Below are 26,669 nucleotides of genomic sequence, written 5' to 3'. Positions count from 1 at the left end.
TCATAACGAATGTTAAAGAGACCAGACAGAACAGGACAAAATTCGTCGCTTTTTGACCAAATTCGTCGCTTTTTGACAAAATTCGTCGCTTTTTACAGGTTTTCATGGCAGCCGTAGACATATTGGAATTGAACGACCTCACTGCACAACTACAACCAGTGATTGTCCTTTGAGGAAAGTTTCAGGAAGATTGTCGCAGCCATCTCCGAGAAACAGCCTGGATAAAAAAAACATGCGTACAATATCAATATGTCGTCTCCGACTTCGTATGGGGCAACATAATAAGAAACAGAGTAAAAACAATATGTTCCCAAACTCAGACGAATGCAAAAATTGCCGTTTTTAAAGAAGTCGGTTCACTTTATTCATAAAATGGCCCTGTAAGTATACAAATTAATTGATCAACACTTGATTTTCTATTTGAAGCATTAAAATAAAATAGAGACTCAGTACTTTCATATCCTATTAAAAAATTTCTCCTCAAAGTCCAGGTCTTGGAGAACTGGCTTTATGAAATAGCAATGTTCTTGAATTTTTAGGTAAACAGGTATAATTGAGCACTTTCAGTGAAGAAAAATAATGTGAGCGCACTCTCTGATCTAAAATATAAAACATGTCCATTAATCCTCAGAAACAGTTCTATCATTTACTAGTTGCATATTTTAGATCAGATGTTGCGCTCTATATTAAATATCAAAAAATAGCTATAAAAATTGGCCGTTTTTGTAGACTTTTTCAGAATTTGAGGAAATTGACGCATTTTGTGACGTCATAATGCATTGATTAGCCAGCAAATGACGTCATTTTTCATAGTTACGCAGTCACCAAAGATCTGAGTGATATTTCATGCATTGTTAACTAAAACTATGCAGTTTCAGTTTTTCAGAAATTCACAGGGTCAAATAAAGCAAAAGTGAACCTTGTTCTTTAAAAGGAGGTCGTAACTCTTCATATAATGTTATAACATCGATATTTTCTACAAATAGAACTTCGTTTGCACCTATTAATCGGCGGAAGAACTCTGTCATCATGCAATAAACACTTAAATTTAATCACCAAAAATGATAAAAACACTAATTCAAACAATGAACCCTCGCTTCGAATTTTCAAATCAAAAAGGCGGTGGCAACTTTCACTTTGTCATCAACATCATTGCTATTTCCGGTAGAGGATATAAAGAAAAAACAAAAGATCGGCGGTAGAACTTTATCCGAAATAGTTAGTATATATAAATTACCAATTTTTTGCACGTTCTCTTTATAAACCTTTATAGAATCTGCCGCCATTATAGCTCCAATATGGCGAATATGTAAATGAGCAGAATGAACATCATTTCTCCATGCGATAATCAGAAGAAACTATTTAATCTTTTCACATCCCAATTTTTCTAAGAAATTTTCATTAAAACACTTACATTGTATTTGTACGCAAATGCTAGTAATTCAATTTTAAAAAATGGTCCTCAGACATGTATGAAATTACTTAGCAATGCAGACTGAGGCACCGCCTGTGAATGAAATACATCTTGAACTAAAATATTATTTTACAATTAACATTTAGGATAATATTCATTCAGAGGAATAATTGAACAGAAAAAGAGAAATTGAAATTATTTTTTGCACTTGCACTATCAAATATTCCTTACATTCGATGTGCTGCCTACTAATACAATAATGCCAGGTTTTTGGTGGATGCCTCTTAAAAAAAAAGATTATGACGTATATGTTGCACAAGGTGACGTCATAATAGGGTAGAGAAATGTACGCTTGAGGTAATGAAACATTGAGAATTAAAAAAAATTCCCTTTTTATACCGTAATAACAGTCAGCATAATAATGAATATATTGTTTTACGTTGCATGTACTATGCCTTAATAGTAGTCAGGGTTTGAGGCATAGTGCACTCGCATCCGGCTCATGCACCATGTGTCAATCCCTGACTACTAATTAGGCATAGTGCATGCAAGGTACATAACTATTATAGAAATGTCATCATGCATACATGTATGAGCATATAGTGAAATAATTTCAAATCTTCAATTGAAATACTGTATATAGTATAGTATAGGAACAATCCACAACATACCTCCTTCGAATGGTGAATGACTCCGTATTTACATGTATGATAAGTTTCGAAAGTAAAATGGTAATAGAAAAGAATTCAATCCACTTTCTTCACTAATTAATATTAAAAATTCCAGTTAAATGTGTAGTTTTGCATTACATTTCAATCTTTGATGACTGCGGCGCTCAAGGTAAATATTACACGCCTCTTAACCGCCAGATTCGCGACTGGAAGATTCTTTTAATCTATGATTGGTTGTTAGTGCAACAGACTCTTTCTGTGTCAATGTTGAACTTAAGAATAATTGAAGAATAATTGAAGAAGCAGTAGATATCTGTTAAACTGAATCAGCACAGAGCGGGTGTCAGGTCGGCAGGGGATGTTTACTCCTCCATGGCACCTGATCCCACCTCTGATGTTTTGGGGGTGCATGTTTGCTCTGCTCCTGTATTTTTTATGGACTTTTGATCTTATATACTGTTCGTTATCTCCATATATTTCTTTAGAAAATCTGAAATCTCAAAATTTTGTAAATGTCAATATCACCTTGCCCGATGATTTCAAATCAATGATTGTTGACATCATATGTGCTCATTTTTTTTTATTACTATTAACTTCAAAAATTTACCAGCCGTTTCATACATCATTTAAAATATTCCCAAGTTAATGTGATATGCAATAGGCTGTGATGTATACAAAGATCGAAAACGCGGAAAGCTTTTGAGTCCTTCATATTAATCATAAGGTAGAAGGAGAATTCGTAACCAAATTTAAGATAAAGGCCAAACAATGAGTTTAAACGCTTAAGCCAAAATATATGTCAAACGTGCTATGAAAGTTATTTTATGACATATGAATTTTTGACAAAAAAATCTGAATCTACTTGTATACCCCCAAGTGGTCATTTTTTTTTATTTTGGTCAACAAAATTATTAAATTATTCTTTAGAATAGGGATTTGGTGTTTATTGGATATCTCCTCGGATTTTTTTTTTGGATGAATAGATCAGAAGTTCTTTTTTTTAATTACCTTAAAGGAAACGTATATCTACAGCGTAACAACAAAGTTTTATGATAAACATGATGACTATTACTTTTTTAACTTCATCCTCCTTACTTGTGAAGCAGTTTTCCCTTATCGGGTTATTTGCCTCAGTTGATTTGATGCGCAAAAACATGCCCTATAAATGAATATTTTCGAAAATGAGGCACATTATTGACAAACAAGTTGATGGAACAGGAATATTAGCAATCGCAGGTAAAAAGGTCATTATTTCATAAAATCTATGTTCAGTACAATCATCTTTTCAGAAAATATATTCATAAATTCAAATTTTTTAACAGATTTTTTAAATATTAATTGGTATGCCATTATTTCTTTTAAAGAACTGTCAACGACTTTTTATGGTATATACCGATCATGACAAAGGAGACACAGCGGGTGCTTGAATAAATGTTTCACTTGCAGGATTACTTTTTCAATTCCCCTGAATCACAAACTTATGATATTTTGTACAAATAAATTATATCATAAATTCAATTCTGTATTTATTCACTTAAAGAAAAATAATCATGAGAACAACATCATGTTATCAATTTGCAATGTAAATGATTTATCTAAATGAAAAATGTACATTATTCGAAATAAAGAATTTAATAAAGACCGATAATGAATAATCATATTATCTCATTATAAAAAAAAATAAGATGTTGATTTAAAAAAAAAATTAAGATAACCAATAAAAGTGTTATTACTATTGTACAATCGAGCAATTCATTATGAATAATACGTCAATAAAGTGAAATAGATTTTTTTAAAAAAATAAATAATCGTGATCATCGATAAAAATCAGAGAAAATACATTGATTAAAAATGAAACAATATGCACAAAATAACACAATTTCAATCGATAGCAGATAATTGGTATAAAATATCAAGAAAGTTTCAATACAAAATAATGAATCCGTGAGGTAATGTAGTTTTCTAACCGTGTTAGATACAAATTTAACCATTATAATAAAAGCAAAAACAAAATGTACTCATGTGACATGAATAAAACGAATTGTAAAAGGTATTATATTATTTTCTGTTCTATGTAGATTAAGATTTGATATTTGAGATTGGAAATATTTTTGTCAGTAACAGTCAAGGCAATCAAGGATAGAAACTGAAATATGTGGTAACCAAATTGACCATTTAAAGGAAAATCCCGTTCTAGCTATAATATCAAATTGAATACTATTTTTCATCATACGGCAGCAATAAATTTCTCGCGGGGTACAAGAAAGCATTGGATTGAGATCTTTATTCATAGTAGAATTCCAATTAATTGTTTTATCAGACGTTTTCTTCAAGGTGTATACTCCCTTTTTCATTGTCTTTTATTAATTTGCATTTACTGATAAAAATGTATTTACTAAAAGCCTCAGATGCATGTTAATCATTAAATATCATGTTGCTTACAAAAAACAACTCAATTAAACCTACATACATGAACACTTTTGGGATTGAAACCTGGTCATCAACATGGAAATTCAACACATTAACCATTACACCATCGGAATTCACGCTTCAAAGTTAATAATGAGTAATGAATGATAAAATAATGTTTTGATTAGATTTTGAAACAATTATTTTAAGTAATCTAATACGTCTCTTTATAAACCTTACCTATATCAAGTAAAATTAAATAAAATAGAAAAAAAAATCGATTTTTGAGTTCACTTCTACGAGCGATGAACAAATGTAGTGCCAAAGCTAGTGTATATAACGATTTATAATCCTTGAAAATCTGATATAGATTTTCTTGCCGTTACGGAGATTATAATTTTGAAGTCAGTAATTGGCCTGAAAGCCAGCACCAAAGATAAATTTTAAAATCTTCTTTCAGAATCATCAAATTGATATAACATCTGCCAACGTTGACTTAATTATCATTAAAAATTGCAAGACACTTGGGCTATCGACATGGTGCTAAAACAGTAATTAACACTTGAAACACATATTAATCAATTTAATATCCTACGATCTACATCAGGAGAACCATACTTACATCCACGTCGACGTGGATGTGATAACGCTGAATTATAAACGTTTATGCAGGGATTTCCTCTTTTTGGTTAAAGAAAATTGTGTCATTTTAAATTTATCCGACTAACCGATTATGTTTTTAAGCGAACGCGATCATTACGACAGAGTAATTAGTTGGGCGATTACAATTTCCCAAACCTAGCATTTATTGATTAAAAGGATTGCTCAATTGTCAAGTGCATTCTTAACTTCCTCCCTCATATTATATAACCCAATCGCTACCCTTTCGACATTTCTGTCTGTATTTGCTAAAAGCTTATAATCCTGCAGCATTTTTATTCGATTTTGAAAACCTGGGTTCTTTTCAAATTCTTCAGCTTGTATCATCTGATCAATATGTTGAGTTGTACTGAGAGGGTCTGGTCGCAGTGCAATTTCGTTTAACCTATTTTTACACCTCATAGTTTCCCTCATCATTTTTTGGACCTCTAAATATAGGCTTTCTACATCCTTTTGTAGTTCCTGAAGATATTTTCCGTGAGTTAATTTTTCACCTCTTGCTTTTTCATAGTTCTTTTTCATTTCTTCATATGTTCGCGTTTCAGTCACTGTTTCATATCGGAATCTATATTTTGCATTCTTGTGTTCATCCCATTTGCATTTTTTTTCACATATTCTACAAAACCCATTCGTCATTGCAAAACAGTTTATTTTATTTCCATCATCAGGAATCCCGCATGGATAATGACAAGTGATGTTACAAATTAAACAATTTGTAACATATACACCTTTTTCAAGGTCTTCTTGTATCTGTTTAACTGTTTGAGTTTCATACGTAAAATCTTTATTATCTTTTAAATCATTTTTATGCTTTAAAAAGGTAGAAATTTGGTCACGAAGCTCGTTTAATTTGGTAAGGCCGGCACTAACTTGCGGCTGAATATTTGAAAGGATTGTTTGTAATTTCTCTCGCTCTTCTAACACTTCTTTTGTAAGTGTAAGACTTTTAGCCTGAAATTGATGAAGACCTTTAAAGAAGTTTTCAAAGCTTTTCCATCCCATATCCCATGATGGTTTTGCTACGTTGTCTTTGTTTGAGGCAAATAAACCAGAATTATTAAATTTAAACCATATACGAGCGGGAAGATTGGCTGATTTTAGGCATGCTAATACTGGGGGACTTTGTTCATCTGCAAAAGTTATAAAACTGCAGAAATTATTTTCCATATCTTTTCCAAAAAGTGCCATAATTTGATTAAATATGTAAGTTTGTACAGCAGTTAATCGGGCATCGGGAGATTTTGCAATAAAACAAACAGCATCAAGAAATGCTTTAGCATTAGACGAAAAAAGACTTCGAATTTGGTCTATGATTTTGTTATCTCTTTGTATCCCTCTCGTGTCACCAAAGCCAGGGGTGTCAATGATGTTAAGTGTATATCTTATTTTAGATAGTCTATCTGGAATAACTCTATAAACAGTGACCCATTCTGTCTGTGACAATGCCTGAAAATAAAAAGAAAACGCATTCTTATCTAAAATATTGTTATTAATTCAATAAATTATCTTAAATAAGTTCACTCTCACTCCCCCTCCCCCTTCCACAATGACAATTACACATGCAACCACATACATCCTCAGACACATACATAGCAATACCTGATTATTTGATTTTTGCTCATCCTCTTCCAGCTCTACCACAGTGAACCTAAATTTGTCATGGAATTGAACTCCAAGGATGTAATTGATGATACCATCGACTAATGTACTCTTTCCTGATCCTGTGGCACCAACAAGCATAAGTGTTTTTTCTTCTACAGTATTGCCTTTAGGGTCACCTGTATGTCATAAAAAGTTTAGAAAATTATGAAAACATAAAAGAGCAAGAGCCATCTTATGCATAAAATGGCCCTGTACTTATATCAATTAATTAACTATCACCCTCTTTACATTTTCATATATCAAAATAATGTAGACACTTCGTGCTTTCATGTTCTATAATGAAATTTCGTTTTGAGAATCCAAATATTTGAAAACAGGCTATGAGAAATTGCAATGTCCTTTAAATTTGCAGAAAATATGCGTATTTGACTTCCTTCTGCAAAGAATTAAAATATGAGCACAGCCCATGATCCAAATAGCCCTTTCATTATGTATTGGCATATTTTGGATCAGAGGTTGTGCTCTATAAGAAATCTTGATAAAACGCTTCAACTTTAGGTCATTTGCAAAGGAATTTCCAGGATAAGAAGAAAATGACGCGTTTTATGACGTCATAATGCATTGACTAGATGTGAAATTACGTCAAAATTAATAGATACGTGGTCACCAACAGTCAATGTGATAAATTATGCATTTGCAACCTAAACTGAGCGGTTTTGAATTTTCAGAAATTCTCAGGGCCAAATTAGGCCCAAAGTGGCTCTACCTCTTTCTTTGAATAAAGGTATAAGGCTGCAAAGTAAAGTGGAATTTTCTGTTTTTTAAGTTAAAACTGTTATAACGAACAGTTAAAACCAATCTAAAAAAGATATTCTAATTGAGCTAAACGAAGCATCTTGTTTAAATATATGTGTTGCAGACATTTATCTAGGGGGGAGGAGAGAGAGAGAGAACGTTTAAAACTTGATTTCACAATACACTGTATCCCTGAAGGTCTCTCTCAGTAAGTGCATGTACATGAGTACAAGCATTTTCGATTGTGGATTACACACAAATGACTCTCACTCTCAATTCCTTTGATGATGTTGAAATACAGAGGCAGGCTCCAAATAAAGTGGCCAATATATATGTCTCTACTTAAAAAAAACATGTAATCGTCTATAATTTGTCTTACTAAAACATAGATTATTTCAAATATAATGTTATTATTCTTTTTTCTGTATATTGAGTAAGAATAAAAAAAGGTTTCAAGAGAACTGTGTTCTACTTTGATATACAGGAGGAAAGAAAAAGAAGAATTACTACATTTTTGCGTTGTAATCAAAAGATCCTAGCTTTAATCCCAGACCCCCTTGATAATTGACCATGAATTTTAAGTTGTGAAAAATGCACCTCTTTACATCATAATAATGTATTTAGTTAACATAATAAGTATACAGAAGCAGAAATGGTATTCAAAGAAATAATTCTTTTTTATTATATAATCAATGGAGCCCAATCTTAAGACCAGAACCTCTTCTTCCGAGGTCATGAATTTACAATTGTTTGAAGAAATACTTGTGTTCATCATAACCATGCACATAAATTGCTTGCTACATACAAAAAGTGTAATAAAAAGATTTTTTGAGGAAAAAATGCATTTTAGTTTTTTTAAAGCGTTCACGGTAGCTGAGTTGGTAGAGTGTTATCTGGAGGTTTTGAGTTCTAATCTCAACCACAACTGACCTAAGGCGATAAAAATGGCCAGCATCTCTTCCTTTATCATATGCTTAACACTTTAAAGTGAAGTTTGCGGGTCCTTCGGAGCAGACCTTAAAAACCGAGGTACCCTGTCACTATATAGGAGTTGTTAAGAGAAAGAACCTTCGCTGTTCAATGACAAATGTCAAAATTTGAAGCCATTTGTCTTTATGTGGTGACATATCGATATGAATGAAAAAGTATCGAATGGGACATAAAACAACATAAAACCAATTATCAACTCAATATCTGAACAATACAACATCCTAATACAGGTCCCTGATTTTTTGCCATGATTCTCACAAACCGGTAGAGGGATTTATGTCTATTAATATCATGCCAACAGTGCGACTGTATGATATCCAGGAGTATAGAAGATCGAGTTCTTTAAGGTTTGCATTAAATTTTGACGATTTTGGCCCCATGAAATCTGAGGAGTGAAAGGACACAAAATTCACATGATTCATTCCAATAATTCATTTATGCTTATTTTCAGAATCAGTACAATTGGTTCTACACCCAAGAAAAGAATCTGAAAATATGTGCATTGACAAAAAAAGCGATTAGTCATATAAGAAAATTAGGTGACTTATAAATCCAATATTCTATGTGTAACATATATGCATACAGAAATGATGATCAGAATGCATGTCAATGTCTTTTTAATAGAAATGAAGTTTAAATTATTATAAGATCCTCTTATTGAAAAAAGTATTTATGCTTACCAATGATAAGTTCCCTGGTTTTATCTTTTTCGTTTCTAGCCTTCATGTTTTCTATTGGAGGTAATTTGAAGATAGCTGGATTACCATCCTTTTGTTTGGAAGAAAATCGAACATATTTAGCAGCAGGTGATTGGGTTGTGTTCATGATGCTTGATTCACTCTGAATTTTGTTTTCATTGTCTTTTACGCAGAGAACTTTGAATTCGTATGGTGTATCTGACTGCAGTCCAGTGATAGTTGCTCTGTTTGATTTCCATTGCACAGGAAAATCCTTCCATTTGTCATCGATTTTCCTTTTAAACGATATAGTATAGTAGTCTACCCCTTGTGATGGTTCTTCCCATCGAATTTCTATTGTGTCAAAACTTGCAAGAGAGAGAACTGGTTTTCCACATGTCTGAAAGTGACAAATACCAAATGTATCATTAACAGGACTATTAAAAGAGAGTATACGTATTTGAACATCAATAAAATAAAATCATGTGTACTGAAGAATCTAGAATCTATTTCTAAATAACTTCTATTTGAATATTAAACTATCTTTCTTCACACGAAAAAAAATTCATTGGTAGCTCATTTGATTTATTCTGGCAGGATATTCAATTTCATATTTTTATTTGAATGTAACAGGAGAGAGATTGTAGACATCTTAATTTTAAATATCATTCAGAATTATCTATTTAAAGTGGATCTGGGTGGGTTTAAATAAAAAAGAGTGAAATATACGTATCATGAAATAACCTCACGCAAAGTATTCTAATGAATTTGGAATAATTGTAAATTGAACTTTTGCTTATCATAATGAAATAAAACTTGGTTATAGCGAAGTCTTGGGGACCTGTGAATTTAATTCGCTATATCCATTCGCTATATCCATATAACAAAGTCTTATAACCATATATAGCAAACTTGCTATATGCATATTTTTCTCCAAGTATTATTACCAAAATGTTTAGGAATAAAAAATTACAAAACATACAGTACCGACCGAACACAACCTAACACCAGAGCGAACCCGAAGCGGACCCCGGGTTCGCTTCGCTGGTCGCTCGGGGTCCGATTCTGGTTCGCTTTCAGAAATTTTGGGACCTCTCTGGGTGTGCTTTGGTTGCGCTCCGGGTTTGCCCCTGTTCGCTCGGTGTCAGCTCTGGGTCCGCTTGAGCAAACCCAAAGTTCGCTTTCTGGGACCGCTTTACGCACTGATGCGTGAAGCGGACCCGCTTTAATTTCGCCGCCAGTAAGCCCCGCCCCTTGTTAATTCCAATTCAGTAATAACATTGCGGAATCGTTCATTGTCGTTCATTGGCGGCGATCGATACATGTACACTATACATGTATACAGTGACATGGGGAACATTGATAAAATTTTCAAAATTCAATTGTACGTTCGATGTAGATTTTTAATTATTTTCTTGATTTGTCTTCCCTCGGAATTCCGACTCCGAGAAATTCAAAATTATTTAACAGCGGCCTATTGGGCATTTGTTTTCTTCATTTAAATAACATAAAAACAAAAAAAAGAACATAGTAGTAGGTATCGAATGGTGTACAAGTGAAACTGACAAAAGCACCTTAACAAATTACATTTTAAATTCATGCGTTATATAGTTATAATTACATTTGCAAATGTTTTCTTTATATAACACTACTGAAAGCAAGCGTTTTTATAACTGCATAAATACAGGTACGCGGTCAAGAGGTCATAGATGTGCGTTTGGATAAACGTTCGACGTAATCCCTGTGTGACATCATAAAGGGTCGACGCGCGTTTAGTGGAATACATACATGCCCTTGGGTTTGAAAAATAACGCATTTCGCACATTCAAAGTAATAATCAATGGGATTTGATCACGTGACCAACCCGTTTTACATCTCAATAAAACTCATAAAATGGTACCTTATTTCTTAAATAAATTATATTTTTATAATAATTATATAATTCTTTATGTTTTGCTAAATCGTAGTTTAATTATTTGACAAACACAAAAATAAGGATATGGAAATAACGAACAGTATTCAATCTCAACGTCCATTAAACAAATATACAAAACAAGAGCAGAGCAAACACGGACCTCCGAAACATCAGAGGTGGGATCAGGTGCCATGGAGGAGTGAGCATCCCCTGCTGACCGGTCACACCCGCCGTGTGCTCATTGTCATAATCAGGAAATAACGGAAAAAAATCCGTAGTCAATTCAGTGTATAAATAATGGACTAACAATTGGTATGAAAAACGTCAGTCAGCATTTCATTCAATGATAAATTGTATTTGCTGACAAGGTCATTGTATCGACCATAGAATTTACGAAATGATGACTTTAAACGAGACTGTTGATATTCTTGTTTCATCAACTTGCTTGTCAATGATTTACCTCGTTTAAGAAATTGTTCATACGTAGAGCATGCTCTTGCGTATCGAATCAACTGAGATATAAATACTCCGTATGCAGGTGATGAAGGTATATTGCTGCATAAGTAAGGGAAGTTGACGATAGAAAAGTTAAAGTCATCACGTTTATCATATAGCTTGGTTGTTAGATTACCATTTGTGTCTTTTTCAAGTAAAATATCCAAATATGAAGCAGATGTGTTGGACTCTGTGGTATCTTTTATCTCAAGCTCACCAGGATATATCGTGTCGACGTAGGAATGGAAATTATCATTATTAATTGACAATACGTCGTCGATATATCTAAATGTCGAGTTGAAGGCCACAGCAAGTGTTTTTTTCTTTTCACGCAAAAGATTTTGCATAAATTCTGCTTCATATGAATATAAAAATAAGTCTGCTAATAACGGAGCGCAATTTGTACCCATGGGAATTCCAATAGATTGTGGAATACTTGGTCTCCAAAAACCACATAGATATTGTCAATCAGAAACTCAAGCATCTTCTTGATGTCAACTTCAGAGTACTTATGTGTACAATCAGAATCTGTTTTAACAAAATAATTTTTCAAATGACCAATGACGAGGTAGGTAAACTTACGAGTTCCATTTTTGTTGAAGAAGCAGCTGTCAATGATATCAAAAAGCCTGGATTTTAATTTGTCGTGCGGAATTGTTGTGTATAAAGTTGAAAAGTCGTAAGTTTTTATGCTGTTGATTTTTGTAAAGTCTTGTGATTTCAAATTGTCCAAAAGTTCTTTAGAATTTTTAAGTATCCACATCTGATTTACACCACTTCTTGAATATATAGTTGTACAGTACTCTTGAAGTTTTTCCTTCACTACTGTCAATATTTTAGTGAGAAGTAACGAAAGAGGCTTGGTTGAACATTTACTGGAACCTGCAATGTATCTTTGTTTGTAAGGATTCTTATGAAGTTTCGGAATCCAATATATATAAGGTAGTTCAAATTCATTTTGGCTCTGTGGAATATTAAAAGTATTCAAAACTGACAGGTGATTTTGAAGAATTTCTTCCTTAGAAAGAGTAGTATATCTATAAGTAGGATTACCACTCGTAGAATTAAATCCAAGTTCTTCTAAAATGCAATTAATATAATGAGCCTTACAAACAAAGACAATGTTGTTACCTGCTTTGTCGGCAGGACCCAGTACGTACTGATCGTGTAATCTATCTAATTCTTTTTTCACTTCTGGTTTATTGAACACAGAAGGATAGATGGTTTTCATTTTGCCCCTCAATCTTTTAATACGTGACTTTAACATGGATCTGATACATTTAATCCATTCTGACAAAGTGTCAATGTCTTCTTTTTCATATCTAGCCCATCGTCTGGCGTAATTTTCAACAGAATCCATAATATTTATGAAATTCTGACGCCAGTTGAAGGATCGGGGTTCCCTATATTTAGGACCTTTTAAAATAAGTGATCTAAGGTCCTCATTACGAACTATATTTACGTCACCTGTAATAACGTGTCCAGCAGGACTATAGTTATAGGGCGAAGAAGAACATGAACACGAAAGGGGATTATGTGATGATATCTACATGTATGAATTAACCTATTGTTCACGTGTAATATCTAAATTTAATTTTAACGTAGAACCAATGTCGTATGACATCATAACTAGAGCCTGTGCTAGATCCATTATGACGTCATAATTGATCCATGTCTCTTTTTCCCGTACTTTATAGCTTCAATAGATATGGTAGAAAATATGTTCACAGAATTCAATTTAAAATTATGCCGAAATAATCTTAATTCAATTTTTTGTTATAATACTCAATGAAATATCTTTCTTGAATTAGAGAAACCTGTAGGCACCTTTCAATTAATAGATCTTGACCTAAATTAAGCTAAGAAATCCAAGACCATCTTGTGTAATGAAATAACAATGTATACAACTTACTGTAATAATGTAAATGGTATGTACATATAACTATTTCGAAGGAATGCAAAATCCTAAAAAAAATTCTTCAGTTGCAAACTTCATAGTTGTAATATGTTGAGGAAATGTGTCTAAATCAAAGATGTACATGTTTAGATCGTGTGATCGTGTGTACATTTTGCGATATCTATCATGAAATGATATGCATTCCTGTTCATAAATATTTGTTACTTATTCATATTCTCGGAGTTTGATTACGACTGATTACAAATTTGCATTTTTTCTGTTATGTATGATCTTTTTAAATTAAAAGTACAATTATTGATAAACATTTTTAATCTAAAAGTAACCCCAAACAGCCATTTAATGATTAAATCCCGTGTAAGTGCAGAAAGGTAAAAAATATTAGGATCGGTAAATTACCTATCTCTCAATAGTTAAAGGGGAAAGGTATATATTTTAGTCATTTTTGTAATCATTTGGAAAAGGCCTTTATCATATTAAAAATTTAAAACATTGTGACAAAGACTTCTGAAAAAAATATTTTCAAATGTAGGGTGGAAAATTGACTGAAAATAAATAGAGTTCATTTGCTTATATTTTTTGAAAAGTGGACTTATCTTTTATGTCAATTGAATAAAAAAGAATTTATTCTCGGGAAATATAGTTTGAAACTGTTCAATTAATAAACAATAAAAACAACGATGTTTAAAGAAGTAATTTTTTGATTTTTTTGTCTTCTCTGTATGACATGTACCCCTGAAAATGACTGAAATTGTTTGTAGCAATATGTAATTATCCTTCCATGTTGCACTACATTAAATAACGAGGAAACATATCATGTGCTTTTGACTGATTGAAAAGCGGGTGCTAATTTATCATTATGAAAAGTTTGAAAATCTTGTGACAAAGACTTCGACGACATAGGTTCTACCTTAAGTAGTTACACACTAACAGTTCCTCATAAATATTTACAAGACATTTTAAAAAAATATACATGTAATTGAGAATTAGATAGATTACACGATCAGTACGTACTGGTTCCTGCCGACAAAGCAGGTAACAACATTGTCTTCGTTTGTAAGGCTCATTATATTAATTGCATTTTAGAAGAACTTGGATTTAATTCTACGAGTGGTAATCCTACTTATACATATACTACTCTTTCTAAGGAAGAAATTCTTCAAAATCACCTGTCAGTTTTGAATACTTTTAATATTCCACAGAGCCAAAATGAATTTGAACTACCTCATATATATTGAATTCCGAAACTTCATAAGAATCCTTACAAACAAAGATACATTGCAGGTTCCAGTAAATGTTCAACCAAGCCTCTTTCGTTACTTCTCACTAAAATATTGACAGTAGTGAAGGAAAAACTTCAAGAGTACTGTACAACTATATATTCAAGAAGTGGTGTAAATCAGATGTGGATACTTAAAAATTCTAAAGAACTTTTGGACAATTTGAAATCACAAGACTTTACAAAAATCAACAGCATTAAAACTTACGACTTTTCAACTTTATACACAACAATTCCGCACGACAAATTAAAATCCAGGCTTTTTGATATCATTGACAGCTGCTTCTTCAACAAAAATGGAACTCGTAAGTTTACTTACCTCGTCATTGGTCATTTGAAAAATTATTTTGTTAAAACAAATTCTGATTGTACACATAAGTACTCTGAAGTTGACATCAAGAAGATGCTTGAGTTTCTGATTGACAATATCTATGTGGTTTTTGGAGACCAGGTTTTCCAACAATCTATTGGAATTCCCATGGGTACAAATTGCGCTCCGTTATTAGCAGACTTATTTTTATATTCATATGAAGCAGAATTTATGCAAAATCTTTTGCGTGAAAAGAAAAAAACACTTGCTGTGGCCTTCAACTCGACATTTAGATATATCGACGACGTATCGTCAATTAATAATGATAATTTCCTTTCCTACGTCGACACGATATATCCTGGTGAGCTTGAGATAAAAGATACCACAGAGTCCAACACATCTGCTTCATACTTGGATATTTTACTTGAAAAAGACACAAATGGTAATCCAACAACCAAGCTATATGATAAACGTGATGACTTTAACTTTTCTATCGTCAACTTCCCTTACTTATGCAGCAATATACCTTCATCACCTGCATACGGAGTATTTATATCTCAGTTGATTCGATACGCAAGAGCATGCTCTACGTATGAACAATTTCTTAAACGAGGTAAATTATTGACAAGCAAGTTGATGAAACAAGAATATCAACAGTCTCGTTTAAAGTCATCATTTCGTAAATTCTATGGTCGATACAATGACCTTGTCAGCAAATACAATTTATCATTGAATGAAATGCTGACTGACGTTTTTCATACCAATTGTTAGTCCATTATTTATACACTGAATTGACTACGGATTTTTTCCGTTATTTCCTGATTATGACAATGAGCACACGGCGGGTGTGACCGGTCAGCAGGGGATGCTCACTCCTCCATGGCACCTGATCCCACCTCTGATGTTTCGGAGGTCCGTGTTTGCTCTGCTCTTGTTTTGTATATTTGTTTAATGGACGTTGAGATTGAATACTGTTCGTTATTTCCATATCCTTATGTATAAGATCTTTATTACACTCAGAATTATGGAGCGAGTATGTTGTTAATCAGAATAAAAAAAATGAAAAAATAATAGTTCTCCCGAAAAGAATATATCAATTTCCCCCCTACTTCACATCCAAACATTAATGAAATTGAAAATCATTTTAAATATACATCTATCTAAATATTTAGATATAAATAAATACAGGTTAAATCAACACCAAATAAGAGATCGTACAAATGTAACTGTAAACTCCCCTGATTAAACTGGATTTAAATAATTATATAATATATAAGCCTGATGGGGGTTTTTTTTTGTTAAATTTCTATGTGTCTTCATCCAAATTCTGTACTCAAATTGTATTCTATACGCCTGAAGCATCTATTTTTTAAATTTCAAATAATATACAGGGCGATGTACATGCACATTAATTTTTTCATGCCCAATTATTAATAATTCTGATGTGAATTTTGAATAATTTGAAGGAACATGTAAATTGAGACAATGGAAATAAAATAATTAAATAATTGGCAAGAACATGTATGCTCGACGTATTCTTGTATTGTATCTTGACAGAATGAAATTATACAATTTGCCAAAGACGTTTCTTCTCCTGTTTTAGTGTAAAAATTGAATTGCCAATTATAATCTTCTTTTCTTTACGCATTGAGTGGATATATTTTTCCAATTTACATCAAAATTTAATCAACAGATTTTAAATGATCATATCTAAAAAAAAAATTAAAGAAAATAAATACGTAAATATTCATATAACATTCTACATGGAAAATTAAAATATCTAATTTATTTATATTTTTTTAAAAATATAACACATAGCCCGAAGAATAAAAATATTACTTTACACGCTTTTCTTGTTTGTAAAATGTTTTGAATTATGTCAAATAACATCAACATTCTATCTTTTATCCCAATGGACAGATCAATATGCTATGTTATTTTGATTGGTCGACTTGCTGATTGGTTTATCGGTAATCCTGACTGACAGCTCTGTAAAAAAAAATACCGAACGCGCATTCGCTTTCTGGGTCCGCTACTGAATTTTGAGTTTGCTCTTGGTTCGCTTCAGGTTCGCTCTGGGTCTGCTACGGGATTGCTCGGGTACATCTAACAACTTCCTTACCTGGGAGCGAACTCAAGATAGTCAGTCCGACGCTAGTATTGTTATTTATATAAACTTAGTTTCAAATATTTTACACAGCATATTAAAAATAAATAATTCTTTTAATATAGTTTCTTGCAAGCCCCCTTCCTTCACTTAAATACTATTTTCTGAAACTATCTACAGATTATGCCTAAAGCACGGAACATTCAAAATAAAATGCACAAGATGACGTCAAAATAAAATAGACGAATGTAAGAGGTGATGAAACATAGGGAATGGAGAAAATACTGCCGTTTTCATACAGTAACAACAGTCAGTAAAATAATAACAATAGTATTGTGTTTTGCTCGTGCACCATGTGTCAAACACTGACTACTATTTAGGTATGGTGCACGCAAAACACAACACTATTTTAAAATAGTAATAGTAATTATATGATATAATATAATCCCGCTATGTGCTAATTGTCTCTATCGAGCGAACAGAAAAAGCCGTGGACAATACAGCGGTTAAATAATGGTCTAACAATTACAATGAAAGTCTGCACTCAACTTCATTATTCATTTATTTGCTTGCAAGGTCATTGTATCAACCACAGAACTTGCAAATGATGATGTTAAATGAGACGTTGAAATCCTTGTTTTCTCCTCGTTTTGTCAATAACCTACATGAACCTTACTTTAAAATTGTTTGTTCATGCAGTATGCTCTTGCAAATGGAATCAACTTGAACGTGACCTCACATGAAAGTAAGGCAGGATATATAGCTGCATAAATTAGGGAGGTTTACTATTTAAGGCTAAAAGCCATCGTTTTGTTGATAGCACATCATTTTTCGTAAAATATCTAAATATATAAATACAGATATGTAAGACTCTGTGGTATTTTTAAATATCAGGTTAACAGGCTATCGAGTCGACATATGGAAGTATCAATTGTTAATTGACAATCGATATATCCATATATCGGGTTGAAGGTTACAGGTGTCTTTTTCGTCTCATGTTTTTTTTTATAAACTCTCTTTAAATGAATAAAAAAATAGGTCCGCCAATAACGGGGCGCAATGAGTATCAATGAGAATCCCAATTGATTGTTGGAAGACTTTATCCCTAAAACTACATAGATATTGTCAATCAGAAACTTAAGCATCTTTTAGTATCTTCTTCGGAGTACTTGTGTGTACAATCATAGCATTTCCAACAGTATAATTTAAAAAAAAATACCCGATAGCGAATTAGCAAGTTCCATTTTTATCGAAAAAACTTATATCTATGAATTTCAAAGTTGCAATTTGATTTATCCTGGAATATTGTTTTAAAATTCCTGAAAATAGATACATTTTTACGTTTTTGATTTTGATGAAACCTTGTGATTTCAAATTTGCTCAAGGTTCCATGGAGTTCTTAAGTATCCCAATCGAACAACTTAAAAAAAAAAGTATACATTGGAATCATTCTAATATTCGAATCATTCTGAGGATTTTAATGTCATAGATACATTTATTTGAAAAGCGTTTTTATCATTTTTTAAACAACTCACCATACTAGGAGTGTCCATCTTTGGTTCTAACAAGGATGACCTTGACCTCCTTAGTCGCCCTCCAAGCCTTAATAAAAAAAACAAAAAAGTTCAAAAGAAGTTAATTATTAAACGAATTTATCCTATTTATGTACATATATACATAAGGATCAAGTAATGCTTTTTCTATTTTCAAGAGTCATACTTTTTTTGCTGAAGTATAAAAATGTACTCATTTACACATGTTATATATTTGTTAGAAAGTTAAATGTAAACAAGATTTGACGGCTTACTTCTTTTTGTCCTTTTTGTTCCGTTTCTTCTCTTTAGATGACGATTCTCTCTCATCGCACACTGGCTGTTGCGATCTAAATATATAGCACAAAAATATTTTGTGTATGCCTAAAAAAAGATATCAAAAAAAAAGAAAATCTAAATGTTCAAGGACTTAATTTTATCTTATTCAGTAATATACTTTGGTCTGTCTAAAACATTCAATATCAAATTCTATTGAAGTCTGTAAAACGAATTCTCACTACATGTAGCTAATGTGATTATGAATATGAATGTTTACTCAAATATAATCAACTTGAAAATGAATGCCAACAGTTAGCATGTTTAAACAAATATTGTGCTAAAATGTCCATCATTTATGATGGGAAGTTACTGTGAAAATTGCAATCATTTTTCTACGGACAGTCGAAGGAATAGACAGAAGAATTAAATTCCACCATATGGCATGTCTAAACAAATTATGGGCTAAAGTTTCAATCAACAGCGTAGAGACCACTAGATGCGGGGAAAAGTGCGACCAAAATTTGTTACAGACAGACGCACGGATGAACAGTAATTTAACATTGGATTTGAACAAAAATGAATCCCAACATATACGTCTAACATGTTTAATCAAGATTCCAAGACTGTTAAAAATGATGTACAATTTCAACTCACCCTGTTGTGTAGTCATGCTTCGGGTGGTTTTGTGCAATTGATTCAGGTTCTGGATGGCGTTGATCTATCTTGTCAACAGGAAACCACAAATTATTCTCTCGAACATGCGTGAATGAAGGCACCATTGGCTGGCTTAAATGCAATGCAAGACCCTTAACGTCATCAAATAAAACATGCTCATTTGCTGTGTGCATAAGGTGTTGATTTGCACAAGGTTCACACATAAATTTTTCACATTGCAAACAACTTTTTTGAGCACTAATAGATTTGCATAATGCACAAAGCTCTTCGCGTTCTTTTCTTTGAAAAAGTGAAAAATCATACTTGATCATGTGTGTACGGAATTTACTTTGTTTTGTGTGTTTTGCACCACACTGATTACAAAGTGGTTCAGGTTCTGAACAGTCTGAACAAAAACAATTAGCTCTTTTCTTTATTCCTTGATAGTGGCAATGTTCGCAATAAAGTTTTTCTGAATTTTGAAATTGCTGCATATCATTGCAAATATCATGGTCCCTGAACTCCTTTTGCAGTACGTGGTCTTCCCAACATTGATTACAAAGAGGCTCCTTTGTGTCACATGTTAAGCAAAAGGCAACTGCAACTTCTACCTTGTTGCTATAGGAACATAGACTACATAGAGTGCATTGTTCCGCAATATAAGAATGCAGTTCGCCTATGTTATAGCATATATCGTGCTTCTTTGAAAATCGTTGTTTTTTATGGTGATATGAGCAGGATTCACAGAATGGTTCTGGTACTTGGCATGATTTACAAAAGGATGTCGCCGGATTATACTCATTATTACCAGCACACAGTGAGCAATTTTCTTTTCTCCCTATACTTGTCTGTACATTCTAAAGAAATAAAATGCATTTTTCCTAAAGGTTAAAACTGGATATTCGAAACAAAAAGAACAATCATTTGAGTGTAAATTAGCACTGTAAAGGAACCTTAGAACTTTAAATTAAATAAAATGATACATGAAGCTAAATTGTCACAAACAAGATAATGGGGATGCCTGGGCATCAAAATATAATGTCAAGTAATATTTACTAAACGTTAATGATGCCGAGTGTAATTATTTTTGCCATAGGGATTTTGATATTTTTTTATAATTATTTTTTACTGTTGTTATTATTGTTTTAAGATTAAAAAATCGAATGTTTACCGCCTGATTTTTAAGCGGGCCCTTCTCAATAGTTGTGAAATTTTACTATTGGACTCTATGGGACTTTCTTGAACTAGCGCCAAATTATCCTTTTTTGTATTTATGCCCTAGAGATTTTTTTTTCAGTCAAGTATATGAAAAGTATTTTAAAAAACGCACCACATTCGCATCACAGTTAAGGTTACGGTAAAGAGGCGGGGCCTAATTTATACGGAAATGTTTACTATGACGTCACACAAAAAAGGTCTTCTAAAACTACATGAAATAGTAAAGTTTATGAATTCTACAGCTATCCAGCATTTTGAAAAAGCAAATAATTTCATTTTGTGGTATTTTGAAGATCTTACATCTTACTGTAACCTTTACTGCGCTACGTATTTGGCTATCGATGAAATGCAAATATAAGCACGTTACCGTTTATTGACAGTTCAAAGTAAAGATTGGTAACATATACGGATACATTATTTGATTACAAAAAGATATACTAGTGATTATACATTGAGATTTAGTGATTAACTTACAGAAGACTTTTTCGAACTGGCATCCGATTGCAATGAAAAAGAGGATCCACGAAAACTGTAGTCGCTTGTATCTGAGTCGGAACTGAAAGCAGAGTAAAACTTCATGAAAGATTAACCTATTAAAAACCAGGACATCAAGCAATATGTGTACAAATTAAAACGATCGGCCATTCTAAGAGTATGTAAGTCTGAAAGACATATATTTTTAAATAATTCATTGTTTTGACATGCTATTTTGATACATCAAATTATATCTTTGGAACAGGGAATTTTAATTACTCAAGAATTTCAACAAAATTTTCAGTACTATAATGCTGCTTCCTTAAAATTTTCATAGTTAAGAAACATTGAAATAAAATTATATATTTAGTCTTATTCATGTTATTCTTGTCTACACCATTTTAAGCAAGCTACCCATTGTAGTAAAAAAAATTATACCAAATGAAGTAACCTTCTCGAACAATAAGAGGTCTTTCAAATGACCTTGATCTTTGACCTTGAAAACCCAAATGCAATTACTATCAAGTCTCTATGATAAATCTAAAGTTCTTGTATTTATTCACAAACAATAACATTCAGGGGGGATGATCTAACAAAAGGACCAGGGGCCTCATCGCTCACCTGCGAAAATTGGCTTGGCAAAAGCATAAATCAGATCCGAACTAAAAGGTTTACTGAAGGGGAGGGGGGCTTGAATTTTAATACTACTTATTTTTCTATGTAAAACTTGGATCCACCAATGGGGCCCCACCCTATCCCCGGGGGTTATGAATTGATTGAACAAAGTAGAATAAACACTACATAAGGATGATACCACATACATATCACTTATCATGGCTTTGAAGTAATTGAGACGATGATTTTAAAAAATTTTCACTATCTTGTCCTATGTAAAACTTTAATCAGCAATTCCCCCAATGGGTCATGATTTGAATAAACTTTTATCCTTACTACCTGAGGATGATTTCACATGATTTAAATTTCCAAGTATAGTGATTCTTGAGAAATTTTTTTTTTAAAGATTTTACTATATATTCCTATGTAAATAATTCATCGGCCATTGTGGCCCCACCCTACCCTCGGGGGTCATGATTTGAATAAACTTGAATCTTCACTACAGGAGGATGATTCCACATGAGTTTCATCTTTCCTGGCCCAGAGGCTCTTGAGGAGAAAGGTTTTAAAGAGTTTTCCTATATATTCCTATGTAAAACTTTGATCGGCGATTGTGGCCCCACTCTACCCCCTGGGGTCATGATTTGAACAAATTCGAATCTTCACTAAATAAGGATGATTCCACATCAGTTTCATCTTTTCTGGCCCAGTGGTTCTTGAGAAGAAGTTTTTAAAGATTTTACCTATATACTCCTATGTAAAATTGTGATCGGCCTTGTTGCCCTACCCTTACACCGGGGGTCTTGATTTGAACAAACTTGAATCTTCACTGCCTGAGGATGCTTCCATATGAGTTTCATCTTTCTTTGCCCAGTGGTTCTTGAAAAGAAGATTTTTTTTAAATGCCATTAATTCTTCACTCATTTATAATTATCTCCCCTTGGAAGAGGGCTTGACCCTTCATATGTACAAATTTGAATCCCCTTTACCTAAGGATACAAGTTTGATTGAAATTGGCCCAGTGGTTCTTGAGCAGAAGATGAAAACGTGAAAAGTTTACACAAACGACAACAACGACGACAACGACAGACGACGGACAAATTTTGATCAGAAAACCTCGCTTGAGCCTTTGGCTCATGTGAGCTAAAAAGCAGTTAATAACTGAATACTTTTAAAATGATAAAGAAGACTCTAAAGATATACCTAATTCTTTGTCCTTTAGCTAAAAGTCATTTGAATTTTGATAAAATTTATGATGAACAAAAACTATTTGGATAAACTTTGTGATAACAAAAAAGAGGAAAAAAAGAAAGAGAACAATTACAACATGTCTATTCATGGAAATAATGAAAGTCTTAATAAAACCTAGTTTTTCTTGATAATATTACGGTAAGTTATTTCACATAAGGAAATTAAAATCGCATAATTGTAGAGGTATAGTTACTGTAAACGCATAAAATAAAGTGCTAGAATACTTAGTACATGTTTATAAGCTACGTGTACCAATAGAAGAACGGGATAGAAATAGTGATCGAAGTATTGTAAACCTAATATCACAAAAAACTTACTCAATATTGTCTGGTCTAAATTCAAACAAATTTGTGTTCATTGTGTGATTCCGAAAATCTTTTGTTGCGGTATGTCTGCTTGAACAATTTAAACACAAAACATCAGGTTCCTTACAATCATTACAAAATGCGTAACCTGGAATAACCTCATTAACACTTTTACAAAGATAACACGTGAATTCCTCTTTGATGTATTCGGTGAGGCTTGGAACCCTGTGATCTTTAGTAGATCCAGCTGCCTTGTGACGAAACCCACAACCGTTGCATAAAAGTATGTCATCGTCAATGCAAACCATTGTTGCAGGGACTTTTTCATTTACGTATTCACATAAAGAACAGAGGTAATTGTTTGGTTGTTTCTTATATAGAATTTCCTGAAAATAAAAATTATTGGTAGGTAATACAATGTCATGTAATATGCTGTGAATGTTATTTATCTTCTATAGTCAATAAAATATCTAAACAATAAGAAAAAATCTGTGGATCTAAGATTAATGGAAAGTTTTGTGTTTTGGAAAAATCATTGATCATTTGTACGTTGTTGAACGTCCCTCTCGAGATTTTTCACTCTTATGGAGACACAACCACTTCCCAGTGGAAAGCTACAAATTTTGTCCTATACTCGGCACTCAGGGCCATTGAGCAGGGAGGATTCTTATTCGTGCTAGCATCTACTGCGACACGAGATCTCGGTTTTAAGGTCTCATCCGAAGGACGGACCTCCACGTACCAAGTGGGATTCGAACCCGCAACGTCCAATTCAACTCCTTAATTCGAGACTCTAGAACAACGCTCTAACCACTGCGCCATGTGGGCTTTTTGAAAAACAATAAGAGATACAATCAATAGCAAGGTTCATAAATCAACTGTTCACTCATATAAAATGTTGATTGAAGAAATGTGTTTTAAAAGTTAAAATACAAATATCTATAGCATAGTATGCAGGGCAAATTTGGAAAAAAAATTACCACAACTTCGTAAATATAGGAATTTATGTCATTAAGAGTATCAAAGAACCTGAATTAACATACTGATAGGTATATTAACCTAAGGACAGATGATGCAAACAAATTTTATCTTTGACTTGATATCGTCTCAAAGGCTTGGAACATTTAATAATTCTTTGAATTTTTTTTATTCTTGGTCTTGACATAGTTTTGAAAAATATTTGCTAAAACTTCAATAAAATAACAAATGTGGACGAATTACACTCAGTAAAGGGTTCCAAATGAAAACAAATTTCAAAATGTGTTACCTTTACATTGATTAATGTTCATGTTGAAAAGTTTCGGATCTATTAAGATTTTGTCATTCAAAACGGCCATGTGTAAAATGTTAACGATATTCAGTTGAGGAAGTTTCAGCTCCAGAACGACAGAAAAAGTCAAATTTCCGTTACCTGACGACTAAATTTGTTATATTAACTACCACTGAATTTCCCCCCGTTTTTCTTAAGAAAAACATCAGTCAGTAAACGTCATTAAGCATACCACCTCTAAAGATGAATTAAGCTGAGGCTACTCAGTCAATAAAACTTACAATGCCGTGCATTTTATTTATTTCAACACAACAATATTTCACCAAATTAATCCAACTTTGTATGTTACTTTATAATGACATAAATATAAACACTACCTTTTCTTTCTTTCATTGTTACTCTGTGAATTAAAATTGCATATTTTGCAGAAAAAATACATAGCCCCCGTCTTCAACAATTACACTATCAATTCCAATACATTTAAACAAAACCAAATAATTAAACATGGGTTTCATCAACGGAAAAAAGGTGTTGCAAAATTTTCAGCTGTACGATATTTTAGGAAAACCTAGTGATTTCAGACACTGTTGACCTTTAGACTTTTAATTAATTGCAAAAATCTTTAAATTGCTTCTATCATGCATATGCAAGTTTTTTTTATTACAAAACCAACTGTATATCACTCAATTTTACTGTTAATATATGCAATCACACGATGGTGCGATCTGTCTTTCATCATTTTCCGAATTACCGCACTAAAAAATAGGGCAAACTTCTTTTGTTGTGTGAACCATTGAAAATTTGGAAATACATTTCCAAAAATTCATCATTTAAAAGATAAAGATTTCAGAAGGAAAAAAAATTCAATGCCATTGCCATGCATCGCAATCCTAAAATTATGAAGAAGGAGGAGTGAAAATATTTCTTAGCTCATCTTGATAGATATATATAGTTTCAGCAAGATTGTCAAAAATTTATTTTGTATGCATTTGATAAACAAAGCATGGGTTTTGTCTATTAATACCTAAAGTTTGGCTGAGAATTCTACGTTCGAGGAAAATTTATCTTACCTTTGAATCCTCAGCTGACTTTTCATCGTTAATTTCATCATCTACTTCTCCTTTGCTGTCCATCTGATCTCAGAAAATAATTTTAAAAAATATATATATATAAACGTCTTAAAGATCTTCTAAAAATTAAATTATTTAGAAAATTTAACATTCCATATTTTATTTCTATCTTTTCTGCCTATTTTTATTATTATTATTATCTGTGGTCTGTAGAATTTCAGGCCCGCTTTGCTTTTTTAACTAGATAAAAAAGCAATGATGGGTAAATTAAACTCTTTGCTAAAGAAGTTAGATTTTTTGGTTCGTGCTTTCCGGCTAAATCAAGTTCTGGGCATGACCTTATCATGATGCGGTATCACATTTCATATAGAAAACATAATATTGAAAATTGCAATTTTAATACTTAGCAGCACATGTATCTACAGATTTAATGACTCCAAAAAAAGAAGATTCCTCTAATGCAAATGATTCAAGCTGTTTTATGATATGAAATTTATCAAATGAAAATTGTTTTACTGCCATTTATTTATTTCATAGTTCAATCATTTTATGAAGCAACTTGATTACATTGTCATTTATATTACCTTGGATGATGTTCGTCAGGAGTATATGTATTAGATTTTGTCCTTATTATTTATACTAAAATAAAATTGTGGAATCTGACCGTCCCTTCACCGCATGTTTGCACAATCTGATAAAAATCTGATTAACAAATAATCAAACTTAAAGTCCATTTAAATGAAGACACAAGTATCATTAAAA

At 32.4% G+C, this 26,669-nt stretch overlaps 1 protein-coding gene across 1 annotated transcript; it reads right to left on the bottom strand.

Annotated features, from left to right (window-relative positions):
* Positions 1-5,319: 5,319 nt before the first annotated feature.
* Positions 5,320-25,970, bottom strand: LOC134240122 (uncharacterized). Its single transcript, XM_062722234.1, has 8 exons — positions 25,908-25,970; positions 23,695-23,953; positions 19,705-19,888; positions 19,047-19,121; positions 18,775-18,841; positions 9,222-9,618; positions 6,754-6,932; positions 5,320-6,600 (listed from the first exon to the last, which is right to left on the bottom strand). The coding sequence occupies exons 1-8, from the start codon at positions 25,968-25,970 to the stop codon at positions 5,320-5,322; spliced, it is 2,505 nt and encodes an 834-aa protein (XP_062578218.1).
* Between the last annotated feature and the right edge of the window lie 699 nt (positions 25,971-26,669).

This window comes from Saccostrea cucullata, unplaced genomic scaffold (genome assembly GCF_032062105.1).
Source record: "Saccostrea cucullata isolate Sc308-1 unplaced genomic scaffold, CSIRO_AGI_Scuc_v1 ctg1096, whole genome shotgun sequence".
Taxonomy (NCBI): Eukaryota; Metazoa; Mollusca; class Bivalvia; order Ostreida; family Ostreidae; genus Saccostrea; species Saccostrea cuccullata.
Note: the sequence above shows the minus strand (reverse complement) of the source record. Positions and strands in the feature narration are given on the sequence as shown.

What these genes read in the sequence shown, in the direction of transcription:
- LOC134240122 (XM_062722234.1), bottom strand. Translation starts at nt 25,970, where the DNA reads ATGGACAGCAAAGGAGAAGTAGATGATGAAATTAACGATGAAAAGTCA. An exon ending in AGTCAGCTGAGGATTCAAAG is followed by an intron (nt 23,954 to 25,907) that starts GTAAGATAAATT and finishes TTTTATTTTCAG; the next exon opens with GAAATTCTATATAAGAAACA. An exon ending in AACAAAAAGGACAAAAAGAA is followed by an intron (nt 18,842 to 19,046) that starts GTAAGCCGTCAA and finishes TTTTTTATTAAG; the next exon opens with GCTTGGAGGGCGACTAAGGA.